The sequence below is a fragment of the Stenella coeruleoalba genome (assembly GCF_951394435.1).
Source record: "Stenella coeruleoalba genome assembly, chromosome: 15".
Classification (NCBI taxonomy): Eukaryota; Metazoa; Chordata; class Mammalia; order Artiodactyla; family Delphinidae; genus Stenella; species Stenella coeruleoalba.
The window spans coordinates 59491445-59509013 of NC_137161.1; the positions used below are offsets into that span (position 1 = coordinate 59491445).

The following is a 17569-nucleotide window of genomic DNA, read 5'->3' on the forward strand; positions in this document are numbered from 1 at the left end:
TGACCTTGGACAAGTTCTTCACCTCAGTGCCTCCATTTCCCCATCTGTCAAATGGGTCTAATAATAGTGCCTACCACCCAGGATGTGAGGATTAAACAAGGTAATATATGAAAACTGTTTACCCTTGAGCCTGGCACAGAGCTGTCAGTCCATGGCAGCAGCCGTTGTTGTCACCGCCATCACCATCTGCGATTCTCTAAGCAGACACCAGGGGAGCTGACACCCAAGACACTCCCAGGAACCCTTCAGGAACCTCCTTTGAAGACCCCTGAACTCCATGAGATCAGAAGGCCCTTTGATTCTCGGGGACTCTGAGTCTAGGAGTCTGGGTTAAATCTTCGCTGCCAGGCAGGTCTGTGCTTCAGTGGCCCCATCTGTGCAGTGGGGTTGGCAACAGCTCTTCTGCCATCAGCACGTCAGCTGAGGCTGGAGGGGAGAAGGGCGGAGCACGTTTTGAAGGAGCGTTGAAGAGAAAGAGGAGGAGGGCAAAGTAATGGCCCCCAGGTCACTGCAGCACCCCCTGCAGACAGAGGTGGGAGAGACACCAGCCCTGAGCCGCCACCTCCCAGTACCGGTAGGGACCACTTCTGTTCACCGCCCGTTGGCCAGAACTGGTCCTGGGACCCCGCCTCACTGCAGAGGTTACTGAGAAATGGAACAGAGCATATAGATTTTTTGTGAGCACCAACTTCCTATGCTGTAGTCTTAGCCACCACTGGACCTCAGCCCCTGGCACAGTGCCTGGCACGTCGTGTTGGTTGAATAAATGCATGGTGACAGCACCCACTCTCATTTTACAGCTAAAGATGCTAAGACCTCGAGTTGGGACATGTCTTGACATGTGGCTCCTTATTGGACCCTGACTTTATTTTTACTTTGCTTCGGAGAGGAAAGCTCCAGAGGCCTTGTCCAGGGTAAATCAAGTTCCCAAGTAAAACTTTAAAATAATCCCTTTATCCTCCCAACTTCATCTTATCCGCTTGGTTTTATGATATTGTGATATAATAAGAAACGCACATTTGCTCTTTGTCCCTGGTTCCCGGCAGAGAGCTCATAAAACCCTTGCAATCTCCTGAGTGATAGGGGTGAAAGGAGCATCTTTTGGTACAATATTTGGTCTGACACAAGAGCTTCTAAGACCCTTAGAAACCCTGGAGTGATAAGAGTGGGTTTTTAGTATGCTAATGAAATGACTAGTGGCTGGAGCTCCAGATAGCTTCAGGATGGGTTCTGGTCCCCGGAAGGACAATGGCATGATTAGAAGGTTGGAACCGTTAGCCTCTGGGGTGGGAGAAGAGCTGGAGATTGAGTTATCACCAGTGGCCAATCATTTAATCAGTCACTGCTGTGTAATGGAATCTCCATAAAAATCCTAAACTCTGACGTTTGGAGAGCTTCTGAGTTGGTGAACACATGGAGGTGCTGGGTGGGAGGTGCACCCAGAGGGGGCATGGAAGCCCCATTTCCCCCCCGCCCAATACCTTGCCCTATGCATCTGTTCCATTTGGCTGTTCTTGAGTTGCATCCTTCATAATAAACCAGTAATAGTATGTAAGCTGTTTTCCTGAGTTCTCTGATCCATTCTAGCAAATTATCGAACCTGACAAGGGGATCGTGGGAACCACTGATTTATAACCAGTTGGTTAGATGTCCCAGTGGCTCAGGCTTGCACTTGGCCTCCGAAGCGAGGGCAGTCTCATGGGGCTGAGCCCTTAGCTTGTGAGATCTGACGCTAATTTCAGGTAGTTAGTGTCAGAATTAAGTCGAATCGGTGGATACCCAGTTGGTATCCAGAAAGTTTGAGAATTGGTTGTTGGTGTGAAAAAAAACCTCCACACGTGTGGTGTCAGAAGCACTGACACCAGTAGATAAGTAGATAAAACAGTTGAGGTTTGTGTTCAACTCAGATGGCCTGAGCAGTAGGGCCCTGCCCTCTACCTCCTCATACCTCCAGCGTCCACGGTGGCACCAGGCACACGGTAGAGGCTCAGTGAAAGTTTTGGAAATGGATGGATTTTTTTTTTTTTAGATTTTTTTTGATGTGGACCATTTTTAAAGTCTTTATTGAATTTGTGACAATACTGCTTCTGTTTTATGTTTTGGTTTTTTTGGCCCTGAGGCATGTAGGATCTTAGCTCCCCGACCAGGGATCGAACCCGCGCCCCCTGCGTTGGAAGGTGAAGTCTCAACCACTGCACCGCCAGGGAAGTCCCTGGATGGATTTTTTGTAAACTTCCCCTGTGTAAACAAAGGAACAGCGTGGAACAGCAGAGTCGCTGGGCCTGGAAGTTGTCTGGACCTGGGTTAAAATTCTAGCTCTGACCATTCTAGCGTGACCATGGACAAGTTAACTCATCTCTGTGAGTCTCAATGCCCTTACCTGTAAAGTGGAGAGACCACCACCTTCCTGAGAAATGTGTTTGGAGAGTTAAGAAAGATTCTGTGTTCTGAATGTCTAGCCCCAGGCGGGTGTTCAGTCTCTAGGAGTACAAGCAAGGGTAGAAGTCCCGAGGAGCGGGCCGTCGTGTATAGTCCCAGCCCTGCTCTGCAGGGTGGGCTGGGCCTCGCCCCTTCCCAGGTGTCTGGGTTGTTTCTGTAGAAAGATGCTGGGCCCTTGGAAGCATGGAACCATCCCCACCCCGCCTCAGTAGCACAGCTTGGGGGGACTGAGTTTGCAGAAATCTGTTTTTGAAGACCTAATGATTTTATTCTCTTGCTTCTGATGGCCTGTGGACGTATGTTGTTTCGTCTGCACCATCATATTCAAGCATGTGAGGTAGCTGCCAACTGATCTGAGAATCGAGAGATTTCACCTCACAGTCCAGATTTGCCGCTTCCCTTAAAAAGCGGGGAGCGGCTCTGCAGGCCCCCGTCCCCCCGTCGCAGTGGTCTGCGGGAGCCTTCTGCGCCAGCATTGCTGTCGCTCTTGTGTCTCACGCATCAGGCCTTGGCCCTGGCCCTGCTTGTGCCCCTGGCCGCTGAAGTGTGGGTGTGGCTGGAGGGTGTTGGCCTCTGTCCGCCTGCTCTCGGGAGGGACGCAGCTGCCTCACCGCCTTCTCTTCCTTGGCTTTGAAGCCTGCTTGTCCCTCGCAGCCGTGTCCCACCTGAAGGGCCTCCCTGGAGGGCGTGATGGCTGAGCAGAGCTGAGGAAGATGGGCTCTCGAGTCAGTTCCTGTCCTGGCGCTGCTGCTCCTCAGCTGTGTGGTCCTGGCCACAGTGCTTAACGTCTGTGAGCCTCATTATGAAACGCAGTTGGAGTCAGCAATGATATTCATAAGCGTCTCCACTCAAGTCCTGGCATTCGACACGCACCGGCTGGTATTAACGTTTTGGCTCCATTTATGCCTCTCTTTGCCCAAGCAGCCGTATCAGCCTGTGGCATCAGCAGTTAAGGATTTATACTGATCGTAGAGGCTACACCTAAGACAGAGATGGCCCCACGTAATGCCGCTGCTGCTGCCGCCAAAACCTTCTCTAAACCAGACCCTGTGTGACCATCGCACTTTCAGCAGGCTGTGAAAGGGTCCCGGGCGTTGTGGGGGGACTCTCTTGGTGATAACGAGGAAGTGGCTCTGTGGGTGCCATCTGTCTGCCCAGCGATCACCGCGTGGTCGGGAGCCAGCCCAGGCAAAACAATTGCATGAGGAGAGAGAGGGGCCCCGTGGAGCCCGCAGGAAAGACTGGACATAAAATACATGCGAGCACTCTGCATTTCTGGTTGGGCTTTTACAGCTCGGTCTCAGCCTCTGGAATTGTTGGACTTGGAGATTTTCAGAGCAGGGCACATCTGAACCCAGGATCCCGCTGGGGTCTTTGGAGGGAGGTCCTGGCAGTAAACAGGTGCAGACAGGAAAATACCACATCTCTCCTTTTTGATTTTCCTCTTTGGACCTCACGTACAAAACAGCAAGTTCATGCTATCGCCCAGCTCCTGATACGGGGATCTCACCGTCCACTCTGAAACCTTAAGCCTCAAGTTCATCATCCCTTATGCCGTCAGCCTCCTGCTCTTCTCGCTGCCACAGTAGCTGCTCTGGTGTGTTTGGCTCAAGCTATAAATTTGTGTGTTTCCTTCTAGAATATGTTGCATTATTCATGTTCTTAATTGATTTACGTGGCATTGTGCTAGAGTCTTCATTCTTTCACTGTTTTCACCCAGCATCCTGTTTACGCTCTGCTCGTGCGGCCGTGTATGCCTGTGCTTTGCTTCCGTAACTGTTCAGTATGTTTGGGGGAGTGTATCCACCACAGTCCGCTTGTCCTTTACTCCAGAGATGCCGCCAAGTGGCTCCTGATTCCTCCCCACTCAGACCCAGTGCGGCAGCCAGTCTCCTTGTATGTGATCCTTTGGTCCATGTGAGAATTTCTCTGGGATAGATACTCAGGGCTGGAATTGCTGGGCCGCGTAGTGTACCTTTTTTTTTTTTTTTTTTAATTTTATTGAAGTATCGTTGATTTACAGTGGGTCATGTAGTGTACTATATTTAATTTGACCAAATACTGCCAGACTAAAGAATATGGTAGTTTTAAAGTCAGAGGAACCTGAATTATGCCTGCTTCTAAAAAGGAAATCACGTGTGCTGAGTGTCCTGGGAACACGTTAACTCATTTGATCACACAGTAATCCTCTGGGACAGGCACTCTTAACATGTGTGTTGCACAGGTGGAGAAATTGAGGTCCAGAGAGGTGGAGTGACTTGCTCAGGGTCACCCAGCTAGACAGCCGCTGGGGCTGAGCCTGACTCCGAGTGATTCTTGTGGACATACCATGCTGCTTTCCTAAAGAATCCCAGGTCCTAGGCCTGGCTTCCGTAAATTTGTAGAAAGCGTTCTAAGTTAAGGAGCATCTAATTAGATCAGACGTCTGAAATTGGTGGCTTTGTGTGGCCTACACTCTTGTTTTGTTTGATCCACCTGGTCTTTAAATCTTTTATAATTTTCAGTATTTAAAAATCTGGGATTTCACAGAAAAATCGAGGCGACCTGGCAACAGTGGGCCCACTTTCCCATGAGGCAGCAGTTGCTGGGATTAAAGTCGTGGCTGCATCTTTCCAGGTGACCCTGTCCCCACCGGCCCCTCCTGGCCCTGGAGCTCGCAGCTCTGGGAAGAGGCGTTTTTGCACGAGGGCAAGGACTTTATTTTCCACTCTTGAGTTCTTCCCAGTAAGTGCATGAACCAGCCTTTCGCCCGTCCCCGACTCAGCTGTCCAGCCTGCAGTTTCCCTTGGCTGCAAAGTCAATAACAGAGAAAAATAGGCTTTAGCTGTGACAGAGCCTGCTGCTCTCCTGCCAGGAGATCATTTGTTGTGTCCTATCTGGGACCCAGCCTGTGCCAGGCACCACGGAGGGTGGAAGAGACATTGCAGATGGGCTCCCACCTGTGGCGGACAGGCCACCGTATCCAGCCCATCTTGAGCAACAGAGGCTGCTATGAAGCTTCTGTCCGTAACCCCCCCTCCCACAGAAGGTGGGGTTCCGATGGTAGGAAGACGAGACTTCATCCAGACACAAATACGTAGCTCTGTGCTAAGAGGAGAGTTTTTAGAGCCATGGTATTTGGTTCACCCCATGTGAACTGAAGGACTACTTTGTTTTTTTAATTCCTGTTTTTAACAGAGCTGTAGGGCTCCTGCTGTTGTGAACACATTGACCCTAAGAGCCAGGACAGCATCCTGCTTATGGGCTGAACTCAAGACAGACATGGCTCTAAATCCCAGCTCTATTCCTCCCTAGCTGGGTCACCTTACTTCTTGGAGCCTCAGTTTCTTCATCTGCAAAATGGGAATATTAGTATCTACTATACAGAGCTGTAACAGGGGTACATTGAAATAATTCAGGTAGACACTCCGCATAGTGCTCAGCACGTAGTAAACTGGCAATAAAGGGTATTACTATTACTATTATCGTCACTTTGAGAAGCACATGGGCGGAGAATGTCAATGTACCTTGAGCCCTGGAGGTGGGGGTGGGGGCGTGGGGGCGTGTTCCTTTTCTGAAATAGAGGCTTGCTTTCTTTCCTGTGTTTGCAGTCAAGGTATGGAATGGGCATGCCTTCATTGCAGGTGGGGGTCAGGACCTATCTTCTGTTCTGACATTTAGCGTAATTCACTGACATCACGCAAGTGCTGTTTTACAGTCCCGAAGCTCTGTCACACATTGTGTTCCCTCCTGGAGCTGCCCAGCCCTGAGGGTCTGATCTGTTTCCCCCATTTTAGAGTAAGGTATCGTGAGCAATGGGGCTTGTCTGTAGCCTCACTCGGGGCTTTTTGAGCAGAGGAGGAGGGTCTCTTGGGTCAGCGGGAAGCACAAGCTTGGATTTGGTGTGGCACTAAGCCCCTGGCCTTTCTCGTGAAGCAAGTGTGGAGAGGACTTTGGGGTCCGTGGTGTCCCCTTGAGTCTGCCCTTTCTCTTCCTGTCACAGGCAGCGTCTCACCCAGAGGCCATCAGAGCCTTGGGCCGGCCGACAGGGTCGTACAGCTTCCTGTGTGTCGTATGGGAAGTCCTGTTTCAGATATGATGGGGGAGGTAGAGGCAGTTAGGTCTTCAGTAGCCCCTTGCCCTTCCCACGGGAGCATTAGCATATGCCATTGATGGAGCCAGAGGACCTGGCTCCCTAATTTTCCAGATCCATGGGCTTGGGCAAGGCTCTTCCTTTCTCTGCACCTCTGATTCCTCATCTATGACACGGGGGTGATAGTAGAACCTACCTTGGAAAGTCGTTTTGTGGATGAAACCAGATGGATGGGTGTAAAGGACTTAGTAGGCACTCAAAAGTCAGCCGCTGCTGCTGCCGCTGTTATTGTTGTTCTTGCTGTCGTTCTTTATGCATCTATTGTGAGGATGTGTTTAGCTTCTTGGGAGTTTCTGTTACCCGTTAGAAAGTGGTGGTGGGGGGGGCGGTGTTCATGGTTTTCTTTGCCTTCCCCACACACAGTGTTCCGCACAAAATAGGTGGTGGCGATTTAACAAGTCAGTGCAAAAACAGGAGTAGGGTTTGGATCAGAAAGTCCACAGTTTGAATTCTGGCCCTTCCCCTTTCTGTATGGCCTTGCAGAGGGTGAGTAGCCTCTTCGACTGTCTGTCACCGCCTCCCTCCCCCACCCCGTCCCTGTGCAGCAGGGATGAGCCTGCCTGGGGTGCTCAGTGGTTTGGGGGTTATATGCACTCCCAGCTGTAAATGTGCCTCCTGGCTGTAAAAAGGTCACTGCCTTTAAGAAATGTTGATCTTCTCTTTTAAGTAAATATTATTGAAAATGTTACCAGGTGAATAGGAGCAAGGGCTCTGATGTTGAACCACCTCAGCTCAAATCCCAGCCCCATCACGTTCTCCTTGTTGGCTTTGGGCTTTGAAGGCATGTAACATCTCTGAGCCTCAGTTTTCCCAGCTGCAAAATGGGGATAATAATTCCAGCCTCACTGGAGGCCACAGGAGTAAATAGCCAAACTCATGGAAAGCACATAGAGGGATCCATGTTACATGGCAGGCATCAAATCGTCAACTCCTTTCTATTCCTGCCCTGAGTCTTCATCTCCGGGCCTCCTGAACCCCCAGCGTGTGCACCTGGTCTCTCTCCCAGACCCTCTGCACTGACTTCATGACTTACCACCTGCCTCTTTCCAAAGCCTGGCTGCTTCAGTCCGTACGCCGCCCCCCACCCACTGAGAAGATTTCACCCCACACCCTGAGCCCAGGCTCTCCTCACTCCCTTCAGTCACTCCGTCTGGATGCCTTTCCTCCCGTCACCGTCTGCTGAAATCTCACCCAGCCCTCCAGACCCAGGCCGGAAGTGCCTGCTGATTCCCAGCAGCCCAGCTCAGAGGGAGCACCCCCCCGGCCCCAGGAGCTCTCCTCCTGTCTGCCACAGTTTTGTCACTGGCCTCCCGGCCTGTTGTCCACCACTGGCCCATGAGCTGACACCAGGACGTGTCATCTCGTTTCAGGGCCCCCAGCACAGGGCCTGGCCTGTCCCTGTTGGAAGAAGGAAGGGGCTCTCGGTTGCGACCTCCGTGAGGGCATCTGTCCTGCTCACCTTCTCTCGCACCTGCTCATCACAGGCCCTGGCGTGGGGTGGGCGCCCGGGGCAGGCGTGGATGGGCAAGTGGAACCTCCTCTACTCTGGTGTCTGGTAGATGCTGGAACATATGAATGAGTGAGATGCCATTCATGCCTTTAGGGCAAGAACTGGGTGTTTTTTCATCCCAACTAACTGGGCCTGGCAGGAGAGGTGTCAAATAAATGTTTGCTTGGATGGATAACTGTGTAATATCTCCGGGACTCAGTAAATGTTCCAAGCAGGAGACGCTGAGCTCCCCAGGGCGAGGCCTGTTTCCTGTCTTTGTCTGTCCATCCCAGCCCGTTACCAAGCTACTTGCTTGGTAAATGGTGGCCCAGCTGAGTCGCCGGGGGTAAAGTAATTCAATTAACAGGACTTTGCTTCCCTGTCCCTGCAGGAGGGGCAGTGACTCTGGCCTCTAAATTAGTGGGTATCTGTTGAGGTTTAGGGCCTGAATTTCTCACCAAGGGTGCCTTAGAGACACATGGGCCTTCCTTTCCCCTCCTCTGCCATCCCCTCCCCGAAACCGCTCCAGAGAAAGCCCTCCTCCTTCCCCTCTCATTCACACCTGGTACCATCCAGCTGCTGATTACTTGGAAAAGAACTTGTTAAACAAAACTTGTTTAAAGCAGCCAGGCTGCTCCCCATCTGTTTGACCCAGACGAGAACATCAGGACCTCCATCCTGACCCCTTGGAGTCCACTCTCAGCGTAAAGGTTAGGAGGAGACTTCCCTTTTTTAAGTTCACGATTTTATTATTTCTGAGTTAAGCAAGTGAAGATATTTGGTGTAGTTTTGCTAAAATCACCCAATCAGACGCTTCTCAGAGGGGCTCAGTGATGTTTGGGAAGCTGCTACGAGGGTCCTTCGTGCCGGCCATTCGTTGCTCTCAGAGGTCTCCGTCCAGAGTGCTTAGAGTGGCAACAGCAGTCATTGTCTCTTTTCAGGTTCCCGTTAACAAGTGCATGACGGTCACCCTAGAAACAACCCTCAGGTGTCAGTGTTGGGAACCCAGGCATCACCCTTGTAACAAAGCCGAGTTCATGGGTTGCAGCATTTGCCCCAGGATGACAGGATTGGGCCTGCGGTTCAGATGAGCTGCCTCCACACCTCACAGCCGACCCACACTTGAAAGAGGAAGGGCAGATTTCAGCATTCCAGGGACAGAATAGAGTGACCGGGACAAAAGAGGGCCTTTTAAAACTGAAGCATCTTCTTTCCATTCTCATGGAAGGAAGAGCTGATTGTCACTCTCTTGCTTAAAATACCCGTGGCCCTGAGGGTAGAGTCCAGATTCTCTAAAGTGACTTCCCAGGTCTGCCCCTGCCCTCCCGCAGCTCCCTCTCTCTCGGTGCCCCCTCTGATCCTCAGTCCCATGATTCCTTCTGGCTGTGGTCTTTGGAATCTCCGGGTGGTTCTCTCCCTCTGTCTTAGAGCAGAGCACAGGCTTACTGGGGCCGAGTCCTGTCTGCACCCCTCGGTCGTTAGTGTCTGGGCACTGGCCCTTACCCGCTCTGAGTCTCATCTTCTCTCTCTGACATGGGAATACTAAAAAGTACCTATCTCAGTGGGCCTCTGAGAATTCAATAAAATAACATATAAGTGTGATCAGCCCAGTGCCCGGCAGAGAAAATGCTTGGTAAAAGCTAATAGTAACACTTTCTCCCCCTCCTGCTGCTGCTGCTGCTATTATGATAACTATTACATCACACGATCCCTGGGGAGGGCCCACATGCCCGTGTGCTCCCTACACACCCCCGCAGCAGACCTTGTGTGCACCTTTATCCTGTGTTCCTGGCTTTATAGCATTGTTTTGTAATGATCTGTCTTTTCCATCGACTGTAAGCTCTGTGAAGGCAGGATCCGAGTTGCATTTATTCCCTCACTCACAGCACCTGGCTCACAGGGGGCCCCCGAGGAGTATCTGTCACATGAATGAGTGCATTGAATAAACGAATGCAGGATTCCAACCCATCAGCACGTCCCACCTGGGTCGTTGACTCTGAACTAGAACTCGAAGTCATTCGCTAATGCTGGGCTCCTTGGGAAGCTAGTCATTGTTCTGGAATTCTCGAGCCATTGAGGTGCCCTGAGATCAGCTGATTCTGCAGCAGCCTTTCTCGACAGGGCCCTGAGCTGCCTGCTGTTCCTGATGGACAGGACCTTCCGTTTATTTTATAAAACACCATGATAGGGCTTCCCTGGTGACGCAGTGGTTGAGAGTCCACCTGCCAATGCAGGGGACACAGGTTCGTGCCCTGGTCTGGGAGGATCCCACATGCCACGGAGCGGCTGGGCGCATGAGCCGTGGCTGCTGAGCCTGTGCGTCCGGAGCCTGTGCTCCGCAACGGAAGAGGCCACAGCAGTGAGAGGCCCGCGTACCACAAAAACAAAACAAAACAAAAAACACCATGATATCCTTAGATGAAAATAAAAAGGAACTCTGGAAGTGCAGAATCGTGGGGAAGGTCCCCTTCAAGAGGCAGAATGTGGTCTAGAAAGCACTGTTGTCAGGAACGGCCCAGGAAGGAAAATGTCACAAAGCACAGGGGGCAGGGGGTCTGAGCATCAGTTCCAGGAACTGTAGCTCGTCATCTTGTTCACAACATTCCATCATTTTAAAAATAGCTCTTATTCATTTGATGGCGTCTTTATCTTGTTGAAGCTCAAAATAAAACTAACCTTTTCTGGAGGGAAAAAAAAAACACTCCCATGAAAATAGTCCCGAATGGTCTTTTTTATTTTTTATTTTATTTTTTTTTTTTGCGGTACGCGGGCCTCTCACTGTTGTGGCCTCTCCCATTGCAGAGCACAGGCTCCGGACGCGCAGGCTCCGCGGCCACAGCTCACGGGCCAAGCCGCTCCACGGCATGTGCGATCTTCCCGGACCGGGGCACAAACCTGTGTCCCCTGCATCGGCAGGCGGACTCTCAACCACTGCGCCACCAGGGAAGCCCCTGAATGTTCTTTTTTTAAAGCGAGGACAAACTCCCAGTTCTATTATTAGTCCTCAACCATAATTGACAATACTATTATGATAGGAGTGCCTCACAAGACGACAGCAGGGCCATGGGCAGCGAGGACTCATTAAGCGGCCACCAGAGGCGTCTGGCAGATTCCATGAGCTGGGCTTCGGTCCAGCCCATCGCTTCTAATGCTGCGTTTTGGCTGCCGCCTTAGGAGCGCAACCAAAAAGCTCACAAACGTTCCTTGGCCCTTTAAGTGCTGGCCCCTGCCCAGCGGGGCAGGCCCTATGGGGATGCTCATGTCCTCCCAGGGGTCCTGGGTGACAGACGGGGTCCCTGCAGGACCAGCTCCCTGTCTTTGCTCACTCGTTACCCGTTGTCTGCCCTTTACTCCCTGCCCACGGGGAGCTGGGAGCCAGGGGGCGCGCTTGCAGCTGCTTCTGTCCATCCTCCTCCCGGGTCAGGGGGCTTTGTCGTCTCTGTTCTGGCCTTGCTCTCCCCGGCAGCCTGCCTTGCTGCTCCTCAGTCCACCTCCCACATTTCTAAGTTCCTGCAACAAATGCTGATGGGGCTGCTGTGATCTCCAGGACGCGGGGCGTGTTGCTGGGGGGTGCGGCCGTGAAGGGAAGTGGTCGGCAGGACACGCTGGGGCCACGTGGAGAAGGTTCCTGCGAGCCACGCTAAGGGTTTAGATGTGCGTGTTGGGAGGGGGCAGAGTTCATGGGACGCCACTGAGGAATTCCAAGCAGGGCAGTGGCGTGGAAGATCCCTCTGCCTCAGGCTGCTGTGGCTCATTCCCCACCAACAGTCTTTCCAAATGCACCCCCTGGGTCCCACCCCCATCAGCTTCTTTCTTGGTCCACGAGGCTGTGCGTGATCCTGCTGCTGCTCCAGCTCCAGCCCTGGGGAACCGCTAAGCCTAGCCACGGGGCCTGCCTTCCGCTGCTCCCGTAAGCTACACTCCTTCTGCCTTCGGCCTTTGCATTTGCTGTTCCCTCCGCCTGGCATGCCCTTCCCCCACTGAGGGCACCCACCTGACACAGACACCCCTGACAGGTGTCTGTCCTCCAAGAGCTGCTGGAGCAGCACCTTCAGGAGGCCTCCCCTGAGTGAAACGCTCTCTCCGTTCCTCGTGCAAACCTCCGGCGCGCTTCCCTGATCACACATGGATGGCAACGTCCCAGCACTTGCCCCTGCCTGGCTCCCCACTGTCTGTCTGCCTGCCTGTCTCCACCCCGTCGTACACATAGAAACTCTCTGAGGAAAGCTTCCTGGCTGAACGTCCAGAATCATCAGCTTCTGTCGCAGAGCCTGGCGGGCGATGCTGGCTACCGGGCGCTTAGCCTCGGCTGCCATGAATGACGTAGGCACCATCCTAATCCCCAGTTTACAGGTTAGAAACCCCAGCTCTGCGTGGTTTAGCTGCCAGACCGCAGAGCTGGCCAATGGCAGTGCAGGCCGTTCTTCTGCCTGAGGGAACATCACCTGGAACGTGGTCACCTGGAACGTGATCGTCTCACAGGGTGGCTCTTGGATGGCTCTGTAGGGCCTCAGGCAATCCAGGTGGTACAAATTCGGGGTCCCACAGAGGCCAGGCCGGGGACGGGACTGAGGGGAGGAGGCTGGGTGGGATGGTAGCCCTGTGCTTCCAGTAATGAGGGCCATTTCTCAAGGGAGGCCAGAAACCTGGATCTGAGGCAGATACACCTTGGTTTTTAATGTTTTTAGGCCATTCAAGCTGTTAGCAGCTTGTGGTGAAAAAGGCACCGCCATCTTCACCTTTTGGTCAGAACCCACCTGATCCCCGAGGGGGACTCTGATCTGAACGAGGCTGCGTTCAACCTGCTGGAGAACTGCCAGCTTCATTCTGGGGTGGAGTCGCCCCTTTTTAAGAAATCCCAGAAGCAGTAGGCACATTTGAAAATTCAAACGTTCAAACACCGACCAGGTAGGAGGTAACACCAACAAATTATCGTTCATTTTGTTAGAGGTGATCATGGTATTGTGGTTCAATCGGAAAATGTTCTTAGTATTTTAGAAATACACCTTGAAGTGCTGAGGGGTAAAATGTCACGATGGCTGTAATTTACTTTAAAACACCTTCGCAAAAAGGTAAAAATGATGTAACGTGGAAGAGGGTTAAGACTTTATTAGATAAAGGGTCATGGGGGTTCATTATACCATTCGCTCTGCTTTTTGCCCTCATTTGAAATTTTCATAGTAAAAAATGAAATGACAGTAATGGGAAAGAATATAGGCTTCCTTGAGTTGTTCTGAGATCTTCCCGGCCCCACTGCGTCCTGCCAAGTTGTGTGCAGCCACTCGAGGTGTCCATACCTCCAGGATCATATTGAGCCCCAAAGGCAGGACATCTAGGCAGAGGCTGGCCATCAGCACGCCCATCCTCTCAGTGACTCGCTTCCTTCTGCTACAGCTGACGGGCAGGTGCAAGTTCTGTGAACTGCATCTTGGCTGGGAGATACCTGCAGTTTAGAGGACCTGTAGATTTTTCTTATGTAAATTGGAGAGTGTCTTCTGGATTGAGGGCAGCTCTCACTGCTCACCCATTGGTGACCTGGGACCCTGCTCAGCCGCCTGCAGGTCTTGAGCCCCGGGGCAAGTTTCTTACCCTCCCTGAGCCTCCGCTGTGCTGTAAAGATGCAGTGCTAGGAAAGTGCTGAGCGCAGAACGTGAATAAAGACTCCACAGATACCATCGCTTGTTCTGAACAGCTCAGGTAGAAATTGCTCGGCTGTCAAACTCAGATTACTGCCATGTTGGGTTTTCTCAGGAGCTGGCTGGGGTTTCCAGGGACTGCCTAGCTTGAGGAATCAGTAGGATTTGTGATTCCTCCAGGGTGATAACCTTTCTGCCAAGTCCCTGTTGGCCCTGGGACCTGGGCGAGAAGAGGCCCAGGTGAAAATGGGCAGATTCGACTCCTGGGTAGGATCCTCTGACCTTCACTTTGGGGGATCCTCACCTTCCTAGGACCCCATAGCCCAGCCCAGCCACACAAGCAGCACAGGGAGCCATCCCCAGCCTTCCCTTGGTGCTTAGAGAGTTTTGAGGGTCCTCCCCCCGAAAAAGGAGAAATCCCCACGAGTTCTTCCAGGGATGACTAGCCCCTTTCTTGCCTTCCTGCAGCAAAGCCTCTCGAGCCATCCTTGAGGGTATCTTGTGCAGATTGAAAACCAGGCCCGATTAGCTCCTTTGGGCACTAACCTGGCATATTGACCACCTTCCCAAGGAGGAGCGTCTAATTGCTTAACGATGGGTTGAAACTTGGAGACCGTGGAGCGGACTCTGGTATCAGATGGGTGAGCGGAGCCGGAGTGGCTGAGCTCCAGCTGAAGACCACGGCTCTCCTAGCCTGGTGCCTTCACTCCCCGCACTCAGCGCCCCTCCAGCCAAGCTGCAGGAGATTTCAGCCCCAGACGGGGACTGCGCTGGCGGTCAAGTTGGAGCGGCCAGCAGCAGTGTTTGAGCGCTGTCCCCCTCTGGAGAAACATCTGGCTGAGGCAGTCCACCAGGGGGTGGTTTCGGGTGAGAGGACCTTGATGTGACCTTGAAGTGGCCCCCAGGGATCAGCGGCTGCTCTGTGTTCCTTCCTCCCCCTGGTACTCGGAGGAGGATTGCCAGATGAAAGACAGGATACCCCGTGAAATCTGAATTTCAGATAAACAATGGATAATTTCTTTGTGTAAGTGTATCCCAAATATTACACGGAAAGGGTTTATTGTACAGGCCATACTTGAACCCTGAAAAGTATTGAGTCATGAATAGTGAGAAATTCATTGTTTATCTGAAATTCAGATTTCACGGGGCATCCTGGCTTTTTATTTGCTAAATCTGACAACACTTAAGAGGGACTCTCCCTGCTGTGCTCCGGCCCTCGGCAGGGCCTCGTGGGGAGGGCATGTCCTCGGACGTCTCTGAGCACATGGGCTCATTCTGCACACTGTTCCCAAGCCCCAGGCTGGTGGAGAGGGGGGATGACTGCACTGCTCCATCTCTGGGGCCTCGTGGGCGAGCGGCCCGGCCCCGCTCTGGGCTACAGTTTCCTCGTGTGTCCTGTGAGGCTTCTCGTGTCCCTGTGAAGCCGAGTGACCCTGTTCCTTCTGCCGCCCTCGCTCTGCTCTCCCCTATTCACCCCACTCAGCCTTCAGTCTGGAAGGAGCGTCACTTCCTCAGAGAAAGCCTTTCCTGCCCCACACCGGCCCTGGTTTCCTGGTTCTAAGCCAGGCCCCCAGGGCAGCTGCACATGAGCAGGACAGGCTCCAGGCTCTGTGGGTCCCAGGGCAGCAGGCAGATGTGAGGTCCCTCGTGCCAAAATGATTGAGTTTCCACATGAGGACAGCAGATCACCACCCAGGTTGAGTTCTGACCCTGAGGGACTGACCAGAGCACACGCCTAGGAGCTGGCCCTGCCGACGAGGGCCAGGCAGGGGCCCTGTGCCTGCCCCGGGGCGCACTGAGCAGCCCCGGCCCGGAGTAGCCCTGGGGGTGGGACTGCGCTGCTACCTCTCCTAGTTTTTCAGAGAAAATGGAATTTGTTTATTAATGAAATCTTTCTTAAATAGTGGCAACTGATTCATATTTCAGAAAATTCCCATGAAGGCAAAGTTAAGCATCCTCTCTGGAGGGTGGCATTGAGTGTGATGAATAGTTATATGCTGACCTGTGTGGCCACTGGATTTATCGGTGTCTCCCCCACTGGCCCCGTGACCTCCACCAGGGCCACAGCAGTGACACTCTGTGTTTATGGTCTGTCCCGGGTCCCAGCACCATACTCGGCACGTTGCAGGTGCTGAGATTTCATTCATTCCTGGGAACACACTGCAGGAAGTTTCGTGGACCTGCCTTCCCCCACTTAACAATAATACTATCACGAGCATCTCCCATTATTAAACATGATCATACGTGTAAAGCCTGAGGCACCCCTTGCACTCGCTCTGGGTGGTGATGATTGATGGTTGCGTGTTCTCCGGGTCGTCCATCTCCGAGCGGGTGAGGAAAGCATAGCTGAGCACACCTGTCTGTCCGTCTTCCCAGGACGCCAAGTTTGTGGAGGAACGCAGGAAGCAGCTCCAGAACTACCTGCGCAGCGTCATGAACAAAGTCATCCAGGTGGTCCCCGAGTTTGCCGCCAGCCCCCAGAAAGAGACCCTGGTCCAGCTGATGCCCTTCTTTATGTGAGTACCGGCTGCGTTCATGTGCTCCGCCCCACACCTCCTTCCTTCTCTCTCCGGCGGTTGCATGTGTCTGCGTCCTGGACACCCCAGGACCCGGCTGTGCCCCAGAGCCTGCGAGGTGCTGATGTGGAGACTTGGGTCAAGGCATCTGGGGGTTTAAAGGGCTCACGAGAGAATGAGCCCACGAGTGAGCATTGTCGATTTGAGGCTCGCGAAAAACGCAGGGCTCTGTGGTTTTATACTTTGGTACATTTTGATCAAAGGAAAGCTTGCAGCTCACAGGTGTTCCAGAGCTAAAGTGGTCTCTGTCAGGCGTTCTTCAGCATGTGGGCAGTGAACCCAAGGAAACTTCTCGCAGACTCCCACTGGTGCCGACTTAGATTACTTTCATGTTAATGTTACCTAAGTATGAACCAACTTAAAACTAGGTATAAATTCCTTGTTCTTATATGTCTTATAAAAGTAAAAAAAAAAAGAAAATTAAAGAAGTTTACATGTTAAGCACTTACAAAATCATTGCAATTCAGAATCAGCAGTTAACAGAGCGAATGCTACTTTTTCTGAAACCAAATCTTTGCTCACGACAGTGTGCAGCAGCTTCTCCTGACCTCGCCACATGCCATGTACCGCGCCGGTGGTCCGCCTGCTGACCACACCTCCCCCGCCATGACTTTCCTTGGGTCACATCGCTGGGAAACGTGTTTGGGCCTCACCTTGGGGGCAGGTGGGCCTCACTGGTGTCACTACGTTATCACTGATCAGTTCCCTCTGTTCTCATAAGTCTCTCATCACACCGCGACATTTATACCCTTGGATTCAGGGAACCCAAATGATGAAGCATCCTTAGTTTTTATAAAGTCTTCAGATGCCAGGGAATATAATTACACTCGACCCTTGAACAATACAGGGGTTAGAGGTGCCAACCCCCCATGTAGTTGAAAATCTGTGTATAACTTTTGACTCCCTCAAAACTTAAATACTTATAGCCTACTGCTGACCTTACCAATGACATAAGCAGTCAGTTAACATATAGTTTGTATGTTACTTGTATCTCTACATTGTATTTGATGCATTCGTGACATACCTAGCTTTTGCTTAATTTTTTCAATATTTTTAGGCTATGCAGTTTATCTGCGAGTTTTTTTCAAATTGTTGCAAATCTCCAAAATTTTTTCCAATATATTTATTGAAAAGTATCTGTGTGTAAGTGGACCTGTGTAACTCATACCCATGTTGTCCAAGGGTCAACTGTATATTATTTCTAAAACGTTACCATCATGGTGGGAATGATCGATGTAAGAATCCATATAGCTAACCTGTGGGCCTCTGAAAGTGGGTTGGGACTTGTCACTTGAAA

At 52.0% G+C, this 17569-nt stretch overlaps 1 protein-coding gene across 1 annotated transcript in view; it reads left to right on the forward strand.

The window, feature by feature from the left end:
- SNX29 (sorting nexin 29) overlaps positions 1-17569 on the forward strand; it is a 551607-nt gene that overhangs the window by 476332 nt on the left and 57706 nt on the right. Inside the window, exon 20 of the mRNA XM_079945062.1 lies at positions 16073-16212. Within this exon, the coding sequence (XP_079801188.1) occupies positions 16073-16212 (140 nt within the window). The remainder of the gene's footprint in view (positions 1-16072; positions 16213-17569) is intronic.